Genomic DNA, 18,146 nt, shown 5'->3' on the forward strand with positions numbered 1-18,146 from the left:
CCCAACAGCCCCTCGCTCTTCTGTTGACAGCAATCTGGCCCCCTGCCGAGAGAGCATCCTGCTCCCCTGGCCAACGCCAGAAAGTGGGCCCCTCTGCAGTGGGAATCCACGTGCAGGCTCCCTCCTGTCACCCCGCTCCCTGTCCCCATGTGCACGTCCCGATCCAGTCTTCCTGCGCTCTGTGCCCGACATGGACAAAGGCTGCGTTCCCTGTGCTGGGCTGGAGACACAGGGAGCTGGGCCCGTTGCCATGGTAACCAGATGCTAAGTATTTAATGCAGAGCGTGGTCCCAGGGTAGATCTCCTGACTGTCGTCCCTGCTAGTGTGAGCAAGGTCTGAGCTCCGGGCCAGCCTCCCCATTGATCCAATCCCCCTCCTCTCACTGAGCTCCACTGCCTGCCAGTCGCTGCCAGGTCCCTCCCCTGTGTGGGGTTAACTCTCCACTGCCTGGAGCTGCTCTGTGTGGATTAACCCTTTGCTGCCTGGATCTCTCGCCTGACGGACTTAACCCTTTGCTGCCTGAAGCTTCTCTGTGCGGATTAACCCTTTGCTGCCCGTGAACCTGGTGGACTTAACCCTTTTCTGCCTGTGAACCTGATGGACTTAACCCTTTGCTGCCCGTAAGCCTGGTGGACTTAACCCTTTTCTGCCTGTGAACCTGATGGACTTAACCCTTTGCTGCCCGTAAGCCTGGTGGACTTAACCATTTTCTGCCTGTGAACCTGATGGACTTAACCCTTTGCTGCCTGTGAGCCTGGCGGACTTAACCCTTTGCTGCCTGTGAGCCTGGTGGACATAGCCCTTCGCTGCCAGGAGCTGCCTGTGTGGATTGACCCTGTGTTGCCTGTGTGGACTGTAACCCTCTGTGTCCAGCTCCCCGCATCCAGTAAGTGGACTAACCCGGTGCTACCCGAAAGACTGAGCCCAATTCTCCCCCAATTCTCCCCATGAACCCCAATTCCCAAAGAACCCCCAACACTCTGTCCTGTTGAACCCTGTAGACTATCGGCCCCCTGTTTTCCCATATTGCCATCCAGAGAACTTTACTGTGTTGCTCTGTCTGGTGTTGATCTGTGGACTAATGGACCTATTGACTGTACCCCGCAAAAATCCCCAATGAATGCCCACATGTTGGGTTCTGTGCAATCTCCGTGTGCTCTCTCCCTGCGCTCCAAATACATTACATGCCTGATTTTTACTTTCATTTTTTTAATTCACAAATGTTGATGTCTTATTGGGAGAATTGTGAATTGAGCAATTCAGGAGCCAGAAAATTATGAATTTTATATATTTTCTGCACACTGGATAAATCTGTATGAATATATAAATGTATGTGAATATCACACGTTGATTAGCAGTTATAGAAGTATCACCGCTTCCTGGAGTCCTTCAGTGCGGTCTCGGAGGTTGGCCTGAAGACCTTATAGATAGAGCTCTACAATGTTCGGAGGTCTGCAAATCTCTTGCATGTTTGGGAATTTTTTTTTTTGCCTGTGTGGTGTATAGCTGAGTCTTTCCTATCATTAGACCATCAATATCTGGAATGAGAAATCAAACTGCACCATACAGAAACATGGGAAAACTTACTTTGCCCCATTTCCACTGGACCCCTCCGGAAAAATCTTCCCACTTCTGTTTTTCTAAAGTCGAACTGCTTGTCATGTGTTCTGCCTTGAGTTTAACATTTCCCTCTGAAGGTTCATAATAGATCAGCTTTCCTAAATAAATGTCGATGGGTAGTTCTCCTCGCTCATTAAAGAAGACCTCCTCTCTGTCCGTGCTCATGTAGTGAATCGTCCGGACATATCTGTGCAGCTTTCAAAGGAAAAAGATATTTACTGGAACATCTTTCTTCTAAATTCACCATTTCAGAGTCAAATGAAAAATTACCGCTCTACCAGCTTTGTGACACTAGATGTTGTAAAAATGTTCACATTTGTAAAATACTGTTTATTTGCTCTGTGCTTTCACTGATGGAGTCACATGTCTCAACGATGGTGTCACATGTCTCACCGATGGAGTCACATGTCTCACCGATGGAGTCACATGTCTCAACGATGGTGTCACATGTCTCACCGATGGAGTCACATGTCTCACCGATGGTGTCCCATGTCTCACCGATGGAGTCACATGTCTCACCGATGGAGTCACATGTCTCACCGATGGAGTCACATGTCTCAACGATGGTGTCACATGTCTCACCGATGGTGTCCCATGTCTCACCGATGGAGTCGCATGTCTCACCGATGGTGTCCCATGTCTCACCGATGGAGTCGCATGTCTCACCGATGGAGTCACATGTCTCAACGATGGTGTCACATGTCTCACCGATGGTGTCACATGTCTCACCGATGGTATCACGTCTCACTGATGGAGTCACATCTCACTGATGGAGTCACATGTCTCACCGATGGAGTCACATCTCACTGATGGAGTCACATGTCTCACCGATGGAGTCACATGTCTCACTGATGGAGCCACATCTCACTGATGGAGTCACATGTCTCATTGATGGTATCACATGTCTCACTGATGGAGTCACATCTCACTGATGGAGTCATATGTTGGGCAAGCATTTGCATTTCCTATCGTTAGTTATCTAGGATTTCGTAGTCTAGTGGAATCCCTTTTTGTTGAGCAGTGGGTGCAGGCCCCTTATATTCCCCACAATCCTCTGGGCTACAACAAACCCCAGGACTCCTGGTCACAGTGTCACACACCTGGTGGTATACCCTGACATGAAGAGGTAGGCCTTTCTTATAGCTCTGGTAGTGAGACAGTGACTGCAAGAGCTCGGTGGGGTATAAGTGCCTGTAGTGTGTCCAGCGGGTACGTCACTTGTGCTTCCCCAAAGATGAGCCAAATAGGAGACACCAGGGCAGGGACATGGAGTGGGCAGGAGGGACAGCTGCCCTGGGCTCTTTGCTATCATGTGAGGTGGGGGGCGCTGCATAGAGAGTGCCTACCTACAAGCTGGCAGGAGTACTGGAAGAGTGGGGATTTTTGTTTGAAGGGAATTTGGCTTGCAAAGAGAATTTATGCTTGGGGTAAGCATGCAGATTAGTGCTTAGATTTTTTTTGGAAGGAAGGTAGGGGACTATTGATGACACATAATGCTCATACATTCTGGGGAGGGGGGCACCATTTGGCATCTTTGCCCCAGGCTATACATGACCTTGTCACAGCACCAGGAGAGACATCAGATGATGGGCAGATGAATTAGACCCAGGACTGGCAAGGGGCAGACTGGCTGGAGCTTGGCTGGCAGATGACTGGTTGCTGGTGCTGAGCAGGCTGGCAGAAAAGGTAGGCAGGACACCAGTCAGGGAGCACTTGGCAGACAGAACAAGGCAGGCAACTGAGTCAGGTGTGTTGGGTCCATAACAGAAGATCTGACCAGGTATAAGCAGCAGGCAGCAGAGTAGTCAGGATACAGGCCAACAGGTCAGTAATGGTGGAACAGATTCCAGAGACAAGCCGGGGTCAGGGTAGTGTCATGGAAATTTTGTATTGTTGGTCGAACTTTAAATGTGTCATATATTCGTGTTATTCATATGTCTCTCGTGTGGCTTGATTAAAGCTCTGAAGGCTGCAATTGGGCCATGCGCATGTACAATGTATGTATTACAGTACTCAGCTTGGTAATGGATGAGATGGCAGATCTGCGCTTATAGACCGGCGTGTATACCACCACGGCATTCGATGCGAATGTCGCTGGCAGTAGACCGCGGGCCTGTATCCACATATCAGCAGCATAGTACCACGTGGGCTTCATAACGCAAGGCGCCAAGCGGTACGAACTCCGCGTGTAGGCTTATGCATATCTTACAACCCATTACCAATCTGAACTGTATCCGGATGGATGTGTTTTAATAAAGATCGTATCGGGCCCATCCAGGTACAGACTGATATTTTTAGGGAGTGCTTGTGCAGAGAATGGACATACCAATAGAAGCTAGTAGGACAGGAAATATGACCTCAGATGGCTCATGGGGGGGAAGGGGAGGAAGTCTGCTGACCTCAGAAGACTCATGGGGGAGGACCAGTGATAGATAATAGGAAAGGCTATGCTCCAATTGGAATGTACATCCTGTGTATAGACACTCCCCATTGCATTTTTTGGTGGGAGGGGATTGACTTTATTCATGTGGGGGGCATGTGTGTATTTTTAATAAAACAGAGAGCTGGGTCTAAAACCAGCCCTTATGTGAGTTGCAACACCATCCTGAGAGTGTCGTTTGATCATTCTAGGGTAACGGAGCTCCACCCCCACATTTCAACAGAAGCTAAAAGTATTTGGATGGGCAGGTATCGTGTAGTTTAGCTGCAGTCGTGGTAAACGAGATTCGCACAGCTTTATGGGGGATTTCTGCGCATCCAACTGCGAGTACTCACGGTAAGGAGAAATTCGTTAAAGCGAATTTCCAAGACAGTTTGGCGAGCCTGGTGGATACTAACGCGTATTCTTGCGTAGCTAACCAAGAACGGGGGGGGGAATAGCCATCATGAACTAGCAAAAAGTATGCCGGCACATTTCAGGTCTCTCTGCCATTAAGAGGATCGCTTTTTGCGTGTTCGTGTGGCTGATTTCGCTCTCTGTTAGCTAACAAGAATTACCGCTTGGCAAGGACCTAGTTTTTTGTCCTAAACTCTTGATTTGTGGGTGAAAGACGAGGGTTTGTCTCTGCGGAGAGCAGCAGAGGGGTGGGTTTGGTTGGCTGGATTTGGTCAAGTTTAAAAATCTTCCAACCAAAAATTAAACGGGTATATGTTTTAGCGGGTAAAAGTTGTTGCATAGTGTTAGGTAAGTATTGGCGGGTTGTAGGTACTGTGGTGATTGCTCTACCCCCCTCCACGTGAGGTAATTATTACAGTGCTGAAAGGTTTAGGTTAATTGTTAACTGTTGTAAGATCTTTGTGTATGTAGTCTGTACAATGTTTTGTGGTACTACTGCTCCCAGCAAGCATGCAGCAGGGGGTCCTTTCTGTTACATGTGCATGTTAGTGTGATATGTTGGTGTTTTATGTCTGTTCTGTGATCGTGCCAAATTGTGTTGTATGTGTGCTGTATATTGTTGTGTAATTGTCCAGTGTATGTTCTGTCCAAAAGTCTGTTTTATGTAAGAGGTTAGAGGCAATTTTGAGGCTAGAGTCTGCCGTGTGCTCCTCTGTGGGGGGGCCATTCTAGTGTTACCATGTGCTTCCCTGTGGGGGGTCACTCTAGTATCTACCATGTGCTTCCCTGTGGGGGGTCATCTTCTTGACTAACCACATGGACTCCTATTGTTTGGTGGCCATTTTGTTGGCTACCATGTGCTTTCCCTGTTGGTGGCCATTTTGTTGACTACCATATGTGCAGTAATCTCTATGCAATGTGCATGAAGTTTCCTATATGCATTTGACCCATATTGTGTTTTTAATCCAAATTTTTTACAGTTTCATTTGTTTGCTTTTAGCTTTAAATTTGCGTATTGCCAGCCAATTTAAAGTGTGTTAAGCGAGTTTTCCCTTCACGTGTTCCACATTTAGTGAGCGCGGTGAAGTCTGGGTTTTTGCACATAGATTTCTTGCATAGTGATTATGTTTTTCTTGTGTTTTTTCCTGTTAAAAGTAGTTCCTTATTGTAAAGCGGGTTTGTTTTAAGCTGCTGTGTCACGTGTTTCGCGTCCAGCAGACTTTTTGTGTAAACGGTTTTAGGTGGTTTCAGCGAAGATTGCGTGTATAACGTGGATCGTTTAGCAGTGCTGGTATGAGTGATTTTTGCGTCAGCAACAAGGTTACTTTTGGCGCAGTTTTTCGGTTTACCTCGGTGTAATTGTTTTACTGTGAAACGTCCCGTGTTTTTCATAAGGATCCACTTTGTCCTTTTTAACAGTTTTTCAGGTTGAAAAAGGGTTTTTCTGTGTGTATTAGGAAAGTTTTTTTCTTTACACAAATTTCCTAAAGGTCAGTTAGCAGGTTTCCGGCCAACCAGTGACCCCTAAGTAACATCCAAGAACCCCTCTTTTTGTTTTGACTTGTGTTAGCTACTGTGTGCAGGGAGAGAAAAGCCACTTTCATCATTGTGCGGTGTGGCCTGTCAAACACAGTGGGTGATGAGAACCACATAAATTACGCTGTGCGAGTGGGCGGTCCAGGGAAGTGTAACGCTTAGCCTGGTTACCACAAACACTTCGGGTGGTCAGGATCACATAAATTGCGCTGTGGGAGTGGGAGGGGTACTCTCAGTCTGACCGCCACTTGATGCGCTTCGGGTGATCGATAAGTATCACATAAATTACGCTGTGCTGGGAAAGTGGTGGAATCAGGCCTCTCGGTAGGATCCCACCGAGTGCTCCAGGGGGTAAACAGGTACCCGGACGCGGGATATATACCAGTGACTAGTCACGATGGGCAGTAGTCAGTCCATGAAGAGAGAGGGGGAAGCAGCCCTCTTCAGGGTAAGGACAGCTGCACAACTGATGAAGGTGAGTTTGGGGGGGAAGTCTACAGAACCCCTCAAAAGGTGGAATAAATGGTCGAAGGGTACCAGATGGGAAATTCCCCGGGAAGGTACATTTGACGCATGGAGGTGGGAAAAATTCATCTCTGAATTTGAACCACGGATGCAGGCGTCAGAACTAGAGATCGCACAGCTATGGCTTCACAGGTCAATCCGATTAGGGAAGCAGGGCATACATAAACTGGTGTCTGTCCGGAAGAACCAGGTGATGTATACCTGGCCTCCAGAGGGAATAAAACAGGAGGATCCGGTGTCAGAGGTGGAGGAAGCTCTTTCAGGGCTGACTCTACTAAGGCAGGCAGGATCAGGGTCTGCTGGGGTTCCCGAACAACCAACAGTGGCTGAGAGAAGTATAACTGCACCTGTCTCTTCTGTTAGTGACGTCACTCTTGACATACCTTCTGTGTCTTCTGTCTCTATGCCTCAGCCTCTACCTCTACCTCTCCCTTCTTCCTGCTTCACCCCAGCTCCTTCTGTTTCCAACTATGAAGCCTACTCAACAACCGATTTGCAGACTATCTGTGAATCAAGGGGAATAGACACCCGGTTAAGAAACAGGGCGGATTGCATCAAAGCGCTACGAACCACTGATCAGACCCCTGCCCCCCAGCTATACCCTGATCTGAGGGACCTCAAACCTGAAGGTGCAGTAAGCGAGGTGGTTAATCTAAGCCCACCGATGAAGCTGGGTCAGCCCTTGCACTCTTCCCGGACCGAGGCCTATCCAGTCAGAGTGCAGCAATTTGAAGGTCCTCCCAATGCACAGGGGGAACGGACTTTAGGGGAACGGGTAGTTTGGCATGTCCCCTTCACTCCGGCAGAGATCCGCACTATTCTGGCTGAGCTCCCGGACTATCGAGTCAATCCGAGAGGATTTGCTCGAATGTTTGGACAAAACCAGTTCAGCTATGGTATGAGCGGGTCAGATTGTGCACAGATCCTACGGGCAAAGGTGGGCATGGAAGTGGCCAGTACAGTGATTGCAGGGTGCTCTATAACCATTCATGAGGAGATGACTTCAGGGGGCAAAGAGTTCTGTACACAGCTAAAGGCAAAGCTTCCAGAAATGTATGGTGCTACCTCTACTACGGACATGATGAAGCTCACCCAGGGTCCTAATGAGGAAAGCACCTGCTTCTGGCGCCGTCTCAAGCAGACGGCACTGGATGCGGATCTGGAAGTTGGACCTGATGCTCCAACTGAAGGGGTAAAGGTGACCGCGACGCACATTCTGTTGCGGGCCAAATTTTTGGAAGGCATCAATATTAAAATTCGGGAAAGGCTGGTTCTGGCCCGACCCGAATATAATGAGATGTCTATCCCTGCTATCCTTTCCACTCTTGCGGCAATAGAGAGGGAAATGGATAGAAGAAAACAAGACAAGGCCAAAGTTCTTATGTCCCAGACCCCACACGAAAAACCAAGGGATCTGGGTCACAGGAAGGATAGGCCCCCACCCAGGTGCTTCCAGTGCCACCAAACGGGGCACATGAGGAGGAGCTGTCCCCAATTACCTAAAGGTTGGTGGCAGTTCATTCCTGATGAGTCCTCCGCCCCTATGACCACCATGGTAAGTAACTCCTATGAATCCTCATAGGAAGTTGGCAAATCGGTGTCGGCCCAGATCCATCTTTTTCTAGAGGAATTAAAATATCCCCTCCCTTGCCTCACCGACACCAGTGCAGCAAGAACGGTCCTGCGAAAACAGGACATCCAAGGCAAGGTACCCCTCTCAGGGGAAAGCCCTCCTAACCCCTACTAACCTCACTATCAAACGATGCACTATTCTTAACCCAGCTTCTCTTCTTCCTGTGTCGGAAGATGAGAAGGGGGGGGAGGACAGCAATGACAGTGCTGAATTTTGCAACACGACTAACAATACTAACACCTCTTCTGCTAACATGTCTTCTTTGTCCACTACTAATCTCTCTTCCAAAGGACACGACAGCATTTCTTTGGTGGAACTGGAGTCAGCGGCGACACACCCCATATCACCCCGAGAGTAGCGGTAAGGTTGAACGTCTTCCGATACCCAAAAACCTTGGCCTGAGTGTCTCCCCATTGCCCCCTATTCCATCCGGAATGCCCCTCGGCAACCACATGGGCTGTCACCCTACGAGGTGTTGTTTGGGAGACCTCCCAAAACAGGGTTGTACTTTCCTCAACAGTTGTCGTCTTTGCATTCACAGCTTACAGGTTATGTGCAATCTCTGCAACGGGAGCTGCAGAAGATACACCATCGGGTTCGCGAATCGCTCCCCGATCCAAATGCAATAACAGGTGTTCTTTCTATTGAGCCAGGTGATTGGGTCGTCCTAAAGAAACATCAAAGAACCGGACTCGAGCCACGGTTCACCGGACCATACCAAGTCCAGCTGACGACACCTACCTCACTCAAACTCGAGGGACGAGACAACTGGGTACACGCAAGCCACTGCAAGAAGCTTTTCAGCTACACCAGAGAATGAGGGGTGTCATTTTCCTTTTTCTTTTTGTTTGTATGTCATACATGTGTGTGAACGGAGGAAAAGACGGCAGATACCCCAACCTTTTATTTAAAATGCACCTGCGTTTAGCCAGAACCGCCAACAAAACCAACTGTTGGGTATGCTCTAAGCCCCCACCCAGTCATCACATGTCCGCAATGGCCGCTGTTCATGCCCTATATGACATCCGCGTCGGCATGAAAAAGCAAGGGACCCCTGGTCAGCCCCCACGTAGACATTTGTTGGTAGAACTTAATGACACATTTTTAGCAGGTAACATCAGTTTTAGCACCAATATTAGCTCTAGCTCCTGTAGGACCCTCGTCAGTCCATTATGGGTAACTGGGCAGCTAGGCAGCCCTCAGGTGTGCTTTAACATCAGCTTTGGCACAGGTAACAAGTTTGTTGGGACTACCACCTGCGAGGGAGGTATAACTGTCAATCTGACTAACCAGACTTCCCTTCTGAGTAACCACACTGACCGACCAGACCAAGGATGGCAGGGAGAGTTCGCAGGGAGCTGTTCTCTGAGGGCGACCAGGCATGGGCTTGGTTCCCCTCATGGACAGGATGGGGAATAGAACTTATGAAGCGCCTGAACAATTTTCCTGTCATCGTGGATAGTATGTTTAACGAGACCGTAGAGGCTGTCAGAGAAATTGCCCAAGAACAACGGCAGATGGGAATTTTAGTGCTTCAGGAGAAGATGGCCCTTGATTATCTTTTAGCCGCCAAAGGGGGGTTCTGTGAGTTCATCGGAGAGGATTGTTGTACTTGGATAGAAGACACCGATGACAAGGTCCAGGCCCATATGGACAAAGTTAGTGAACTACAGGGAAAAGCTAGAGCTATAGCTAGTGAGGGTTGGAATCCGTTCAAGGGTTTGGGAGGATTGGGAGATTTCCTGTTCTCCATCGGATCTTGGTTGAAGGAAGTGGGAGTGTATGTCCTGATGCTTCTCTTTTTCATCTGCCTTTTATATGCCGCGGTGAGATGTTCCTGTTGCCTCATCGACCGTGTAAGCCAAGCTCGGGCAGACGACCACATCTCCATGCCCGCTCCTGGGATCCCACTCCAACCACTGATCGGAGGAAGACCTCACCAACCATCCACCTTCTCTACAGATTACGTCCTGGCTTCCCTCTAATTTATCTCCCTGAAGACCACATTCTCCAAGACCTTCAAGCAAGCTTCAAGCCTCATCATGGTTTGTGTCTGCAATTTGGAAAACCGTCTGGGTCGAGACCAGCCTTGTGTGGCCCCGTCTGCAGGGGCAATTTGAGAATCTATTGCTGGATCTCCCCAGACCACCGTGGGATCACAAGCCTTAATCATACCACAAGTCTGTTTGTGGTTTTTGCAAGAGCCTTCCTGTAGTGAAGGTTCCAACGCTCTTGAGGATCATTGCTTCAATCAAGCCTGTTTGCGTCGAGTCTGCGTCGGGTCTTGTTGTTTCAGGTACCCCGTGGAGCTTTATTCTCAGGGACAACTACAGGAACTCTTTGAAGTTTGAGACTACACCCATCAAGCTGAAGAAGATCAAGAAGGGACACGAGGAGAATATGATAAAACAGGAGGGAATGTCATGGAAATTTTGTATTGTTGGTCGAACTTTAAATGTGTCATATATTCGTGTTATTCATATGTCTCTCGTGTGGCTTAATTAAAGCTCTGAAGGCTGCAATTCGGCCATGCGCATGTACAATGTATGTACTACAGTACTCAGCTTGGTAATGGATGAGATGGCAGATCTGCGCTTATAGACCGGCGTGTATACCACCACGGCATTCGATGCGAATGTCGCTGGCAGTAGACCGCGGGCCTGTATCCACATATCAGCAGCATAGTACCACGTGGGCTTCATAACGCAAGGCGCCAAGCGGTACGAACTCCGCGTGTAGGCTTATGTATATCTTACAACCCATTACCAATCTGAACTGTATCCGGATGGATGTGTTTTAATAAAGATCGTATCGGGCCCATCCAGGTACAGACTGATATTTTTAGGGAGTGCTTGTGCAGAGAATGGACATACCAATAGAAGCTAGTAGGACAGGAAATATGACCTCAGATGGCTCATGGGGGGGAAGGGGAGGCAGTCTGCTGACCTCAGAAGACTCATGGGGGAGGACCAGTGATAGATAATAGGAAAGGCTATGCTCCAATTGGAATATACATCCTGTGTATAGACTCTCCCCATTGCATTGTTTGGTGGGAGGGGATTGACTTTATTCATGTGGGGGGCATGTGTGTATTTTTAATAAAACAGAGAGCTAGGTCTAAAACCAGCCCTTATGTGAGTTGCAACACCATCCTGAGAGTGTCGTTTGATCATTCTAGGGTAACGGAGCTCCACCCCCACATTTCAACAGAAGCTAAAAGTATTTGGATGGGCAGGTATCGTGTAGTTTAGCTGCAGTCGTGGTAAACGAGATTCGCACAGCTTTATGGGGGATTTATGCGCATCCAACTGCGAGTACTCACGGTAAGGAGAAATTCGTTAAAGCGAATTTCCAAGACAGTAGGTAGCGTTCAAGTGTAGTCACAGGCAAGCCGGGTCAGTAACAAGGAGCCAAGCACAGGAACTGGTAACAGGATACACAGAAATGCTGTAGATAGGACAGAAATGAACCAGTGCAGCCAAGGCCATGGAAAAGGGGCTACCACCAGCCCTCCTGTATGGGGCCCAGGCCAGCAGGGGTCCCAGACAGCTGGGTGAATCGGACGTGGGCACAGAGGGTGATAAGCATGGTGGGGGGGGGGGGGAATTACTGGAGCCGATCCCCTGTATGGCTCTCTCTGCAGCAGCTGAAAGCCAGCTTCTCCTCTCCCTCCCGCTGGCTTTCAGCTGCTGCAGAGAGAACCATACGGGGGATCAATTCCAGTAATTGCCCCCCTCCCACCACACCCATCACCCTCCCTGTGCTCTATATGTTTCCTCCTACTGCCCAGGCACCCCAGTGTGCCCCCACCCCAGCAGTGATGCCGGCTTTCCTCCTCTACTTTCCTCCGGCAGCTGCAAGCACACAGCAGAATCCTTCAGGATGGAGAATATATATACACTGTATGTTGAAGTGAATTTTTTATATTACAAAATAAATGAAAAATATTTTTAAAAATACATATTTTTTAAATATACTCTTCAAATTTTTTTAACATATACAAAAGTCATTTTAACATATATTTGTAAATGCATTCTAAAAATGTAGATTTTTATTTTAAAGACAGGCAGTATATTTGAAATGTAATTCTAAAAATATTTTTCATATATTTTGTAATAACAACTAGAGATGAGCGAATCGAAGTATCCGAAGTGGAATTCGAGTCGAATATCGGAAAAATTTCGATTCGTGCCGAATCCGAAAAATAGCCTAATTCGGACGCGCGAATCGAAATTTTTCAGAAAATGGCGGCTGACATGTGCGGCGACGGAGCGGGGATGCCTGGGAAGGTGCGCAGACAAGGCGCGCTGACCCATAATGCATTCCTCAACGACATGTGATCGCATCAGCCAATCAGCAGCCAGCCAGCCAGCACTGTGTAATGGTCGAGCTATAAATAGCGGCCATTTTGGAATTCTTCATTTGCCTGCAGTCATTGAACAGAGGCAGACCGCTCTGTACTAGGGACAGGGACAGAGTTAGGGCCACAGAAACGATACTTGGGGACAGAGAAAAGTTACTTAGGGACAGAGAACCATTACTCAGGGACACAGACTTGTTAATGAGGGCCACAGAATCGTTATTTAGGGACAAAGAAACGCTAGTTAGGGCCACAGAATTCATACTCAGGGACAGACAGAATTGTTACTCAGTGCCAGAGAATTGTTACTTAGGGCCACAGAAACGTTATTAGGGCCACAGAATTTTTACTCAGGGACAGACAGAATTGTTACTGAGTGCCAGAGAATTGTTACTCAGGGACAGACAGAATTGTTACTGAGTGCCAGAGAATTGTTACTTAGGGCCACAGAAACTTTACTTAGGGCCACAGAATTGTTACTCAGGGACAGACAGAATTGTTACTGAGTGCCAGAGAATTGTTACTCAGGGACAGACAGAATTGTTACTGAGTGCCAGAGAATTGTTACTTAGGGCCACAGAAACTTTACTTAGGGCCACAGAATTGTTACTCAGGGACAGACAGAATTGTTACTGAGTGCCAGAGAATTGTTACTCAGGGACAGACAGAATTGTTACTGAGTGCCAGAGAATTGTTACTTAGGGCCACAGAAACTTTACTTAGGGCCACAGAATTGTTACTCGCACAGACACAGAATTGTTACTCGCACAGACACAGAATTGTTACTGAAGGCCACAGAACTGTTACTTAGGGCCACAGAATTGTTACTCGCACAGACACAGAATTGTTACTCGCACAGACACAGAACTGTTACTGAGGGCCACAGAACTGTTACTTAGGGCCACAGAATTGTTACTCGCACAGACACAGAATTGTTACTCAGGGCCACAGAACTGTTACTTAGGGACAAAGAAACGCTAGTTAGGGCCACAGAATTCATACTCAGGGACAGACAGAATTGTTACTCAGGGACAGACAGAATTGTTACTGAGTGCCAGAGAATTGTTACTCAGGGACAGACAGAATTGTTACTGAGTGCCAGAGAATTGTTACTCAGGGACAGACAGAATTGTTACTGAGTGCCAGAGAATTGTTACTTAGGGCCACAGAAACTTTACTTAGGGCCACAGAATTGTTACTCGCACAGACACAGAATTGTTACTCGCACAGACACAGAATTGTTACTGAAGGCCACAGAACTGTTACTTAGGGCCACAGAATTGTTACTCGCACAGACACAGAATTGTTACTCGCACAGACACAGAACTGTTACTGAGGGCCACAGAACTGTTACTTAGGGCCACAGAACCGTTACTTGCACAAACACATAAATTTTTACTCAGGGCCACAGAACTGTTACTGAGGGCCACAGAATTGTTACTCGCACAGACACAGAATTGTTACTCGCACAGACACAGAATTGTTACTCAGGGCCACAGAACTGTTACTTAGGGACAAAGAAACGCTAGTTAGGGCCACAGAATTCATACTCAGGGACAGACAGAATTGTTACTCAGGGACAGACAGAATTGTTACTGAGTGCCAGAGAATTGTTACTCAGGGACAGACAGAATTGTTACTGAGTGCCAGAGAATTGTTACTTAGGGCCACAGAAACTTTACTTAGGGCCACAGAATTGTTACTCGCACAGACACAGAATTGTTACTCGCACAGACACAGAATTGTTACTGAAGGCCACAGAACTGTTACTTAGGGCCACAGAATTGTTACTCGCACAGTCACAGAATTGTTACTCGCACAGACACAGAACTGTTACTGAGGGCCACAGAACTGTTACTTAGGGCCACAGAATTGTTACTCGCACAGACACAGAATTGTTACTCAGGGCCACAGAACTGTTACTTAGGGACAAAGAAACGCTAGTTAGGGCCACAGAATTCATACTCAGGGACAGACAGAATTGTTACTCAGGGACAGACAGAATTGTTACTGAGTGCCAGAGAATTGTTACTCAGGGACAGACAGAATTGTTACTGAGTGCCAGAGAATTGTTACTCAGGGACAGACAGAATTGTTACTGAGTGCCAGAGAATTGTTACTCAGGGACAGACAGAATTGTTACTGAGTGCCAGAGAATTGTTACTTAGGGCCACAGAAACTTTACTTAGGGCCACAGAATTGTTACTCGCACAGACACAGAATTGTTACTCGCACAGACACAGAATTGTTACTGAAGGCCACAGAACTGTTACTTAGGGCCACAGAATTGTTACTCGCACAGACACAGAATTGTTACTCGCACAGACACAGAACTGTTACTGAGGGCCACAGAACTGTTACTTAGGGCCACAGAACCGTTACTTGCACAAACACATAAATTTTTACTCAGGGCCACAGAACTGTTACTGAGGGCCACAGAATTGTTACTCGCACAGACACAGAATTGTTACTCGCACAGACACAGAATTGTTACTCAGGGCCACAGAACTGTTACTTAGGGACAAAGAAACGCTAGTTAGGGCCACAGAATTCATACTCAGGGACAGACAGAATTGTTACTCAGGGACAGACAGAATTGTTACTGAGTGCCAGAGAATTGTTACTCAGGGACAGACAGAATTGTTACTGAGTGCCAGAGAATTGTTACTTAGGGCCACAGAAACTTTACTTAGGGCCACAGAATTGTTACTCGCACAGACACAGAATTGTTACTCGCACAGACACAGAATTGTTACTGAAGGCCACAGAACTGTTACTTAGGGCCACAGAATTGTTACTCGCACAGTCACAGAATTGTTACTCGCACAGACACAGAACTGTTACTGAGGGCCACAGAACTGTTACTTAGGGCCACAGAATTGTTACTCGCACAGACACAGAATTGTTACTCAGGGCCACAGAACTGTTACTTAGGGACAAAGAAACGCTAGTTAGGGCCACAGAATTCATACTCAGGGACAGACAGAATTGTTACTCAGGGACAGACAGAATTGTTACTGAGTGCCAGAGAATTGTTACTCAGGGACAGACAGAATTGTTACTGAGTGCCAGAGAATTGTTACTCAGGGACAGACAGAATTGTTACTGAGTGCCAGAGAATTGTTACTCAGGGACAGACAGAATTGTTACTGAGTGCCAGAGAATTGTTACTTAGGGCCACAGAAACTTTACTTAGGGCCACAGAATTGTTACTCGCACAGACACAGAATTGTTACTCGCACAGACACAGAATTGTTACTGAAGGCCACAGAACTGTTACTTAGGGCCACAGAATTGTTACTCGCACAGACACAGAATTGTTACTCGCACAGACACAGAACTGTTACTGAGGGCCACAGAACTGTTACTGAGGGCCACAGAATTGTTACTCGCACAGACACAGAATTGTTACTCAGGGCCACAGAACTGTTACTTAGGGACAAAGAAACGCTAGTTAGGGCCACAGAATTCATACTCAGGGACAGACAGAATTGTTACTCAGGGACAGACAGAATTGTTACTGAGTGCCAGAGAATTGTTACTCAGGGACAGACAGAATTGTTACTGAGTGCCAGAGAATTGTTACTCAGGGACAGACAGAATTGTTACTGAGTGCCAGAGAATTGTTACTCAGGGACAGACAGAATTGTTACTGAGTGCCAGAGAATTGTTACTTAGGGCCACAGAAACTTTACTTAGGGCCACAGAATTGTTACTCGCACAGACACAGAATTGTTACTCGCACAGACACAGAATTGTTACTGAAGGCCACAGAACTGTTACTTAGGGCCACAGAATTGTTACTCGCACAGACACAGAATTTTTACTCGCACAGACACAGAACTGTTACTGAGGGCCACAGAACTGTTACTTAGGGCCACAGAACCGTTACTTGCACAAACACATAAATTTTTACTCAGGGCCACAGAACTGTTACTTAGGGCCACAGAATTGTTACTCGCACAGACACAGAATTGTTACTCAGGAACACAGAATTGTTACTCAGGGACACATAATCGTTGAATTAAAGAGTATGTCAGACAACATGCAGAGGAGTGGCAGAGGAGGCAATTTTTTAGGAGCGAGCAGACGTGGCAGCAGAGGAAGGGGTCGAGGCAGCACTATTCGCAGCCAGAGGCCAGTGCTCCCGGTGTCATCCAGCGGTCGTGTCTCCACCGACAACCCTGCCGTCATTGATTGGTTGGCTCGGTCGTCTTCCTCTTCCCAGGTCACCTCTGACACCTACAGCCAACGGTCGGTGGGTACGTCAGACACAACCGTTAGTTGGCATGGCCCGGGAGCAAGCCCACTGAAATCACATGTCCTCTACCTGCCCCTGTCCTTTGCTGTTCCCTCACCAAGCGAAGTATCGCATGCTGTGGGCTCAGCCCCACTGTACAGTGAGGAAGAGCTAACAGAGGGCGGTCAGGAACGGGGGGAGACATCGGCCTTTTCAGCAGCCAGGCGAAGAAGTACTGGCGAGGAGAGTGGCTCTGTAGCCGGTCTAGAGACAGGTCTGTCTCCTGACCCAGACGCAGCCGAGGGGGCTAGTAGTGAGGCGGAGACCGTACTTGATGATGAGGAGGTTGATCGCACTTGGCTGCCTCGTCGTCATCAGGCAATTTCTTCCGCATCATCAGGAGAAGAGGGTGCCAGCTTGGCAGCGAGCGAAACAGTCGGTGGGTTGCCCAGGAGGCAGCAGGGTCGCATCAGTGTCAGTGGAGCCAAACGTCCACGGAGTAGAGCACCAGCTCCACTGCAGCCTACCACCACGGCCAGTAGTGGTGCCGGTGCGCACGGAGGAAGTAGCAGTCAGCCAGTGAGGAGTAGCGGGGGCAAAGTTTCCTACTCGGTGGTGTGGCAATTTTTCGTCAAGCCGCCCGAGGAAGTAAACGTAGCCGTATGTCGACTATGTGGCCAGAAATGCAAGCGTGGCCAGGGGGCCCATGTTGGGACTACAGCGTTGCGTCAGCATATGCAGCGTCACCATTCGTTGGCCTGGGAAAACCGTGATAAAGATACGGCGGTTCTGCCTGCCCCAGCCCCCGCTCCATCACCCGCTCCGTTACTTGCTCCGTCACCCGACGTCGTCAATCACCCTCTATCAGCCAGTCAAGGCTCCAACACCTCTGCTGAGGGGAGTTGTCGCTCGTTGGCATCTTCCGCTCGTTCAGATGCTCCTTCTCCTGCTACTCCTCTTCTCGGATTCCGTCAACAGTCTTTCTTGGAATCCGTTTCCAAGAGACAACAGTTTGCGAGCACGCACCCGACGGTGCAAAAGCTGAACGTCCTCCTGTCCAAGTTGCTGGTGCTGCAGTCCCTCCCTTTCCAACTGGTGGACTCAGCACCTTTCCGAGAAATGATGGCTTGTGCCGCGCCGCGGTGGAGAGTGCCAAGACGTCATTTCTTTGCCCAAAAGGCAGTGCCAGCCCTGCATTCACATGTAGAAGAGATGGTGGGCCAGTCTTTGAGCATGTCGGTCTCTGCCAAAGTGCACGGCAGCGCCGACGTGTGGAGCTGTAACTACGGTCAGGGACAGTACATGTCATTTACGGCCCACTGGGTGAACGTGGTGCCGGCACAGCCGCACCAGCAACTTGGACAGGTCACGACGCTTTTGCCTCCACGTTTGCAC

At 48.3% G+C, this 18,146-nt stretch overlaps 1 protein-coding gene across 1 annotated transcript in view; it reads right to left on the reverse strand.

Annotated features, from left to right (window-relative positions):
* LOC149431234 (vomeronasal type-2 receptor 26-like) overlaps positions 1–18,146 on the reverse strand; it is a 55,473-nt gene that overhangs the window by 8,605 nt on the left and 28,722 nt on the right. The window contains exon 6 of the mRNA XM_089665770.1: positions 1,589–1,816. Coding sequence (XP_089521896.1) covers positions 1,589–1,816 — 228 coding nt within the window. The remainder of the gene's footprint in view (positions 1–1,588; positions 1,817–18,146) is intronic.

The sequence above is a fragment of the Staurois parvus genome, unplaced genomic scaffold (assembly GCF_062004578.1).
Source record: "Staurois parvus isolate SC_StPar_1 unplaced genomic scaffold, SC_StPar_1.0 ptg002334l, whole genome shotgun sequence".
Lineage (NCBI taxonomy): Eukaryota > Metazoa > Chordata > Amphibia > Anura > Ranidae > Staurois > Staurois parvus.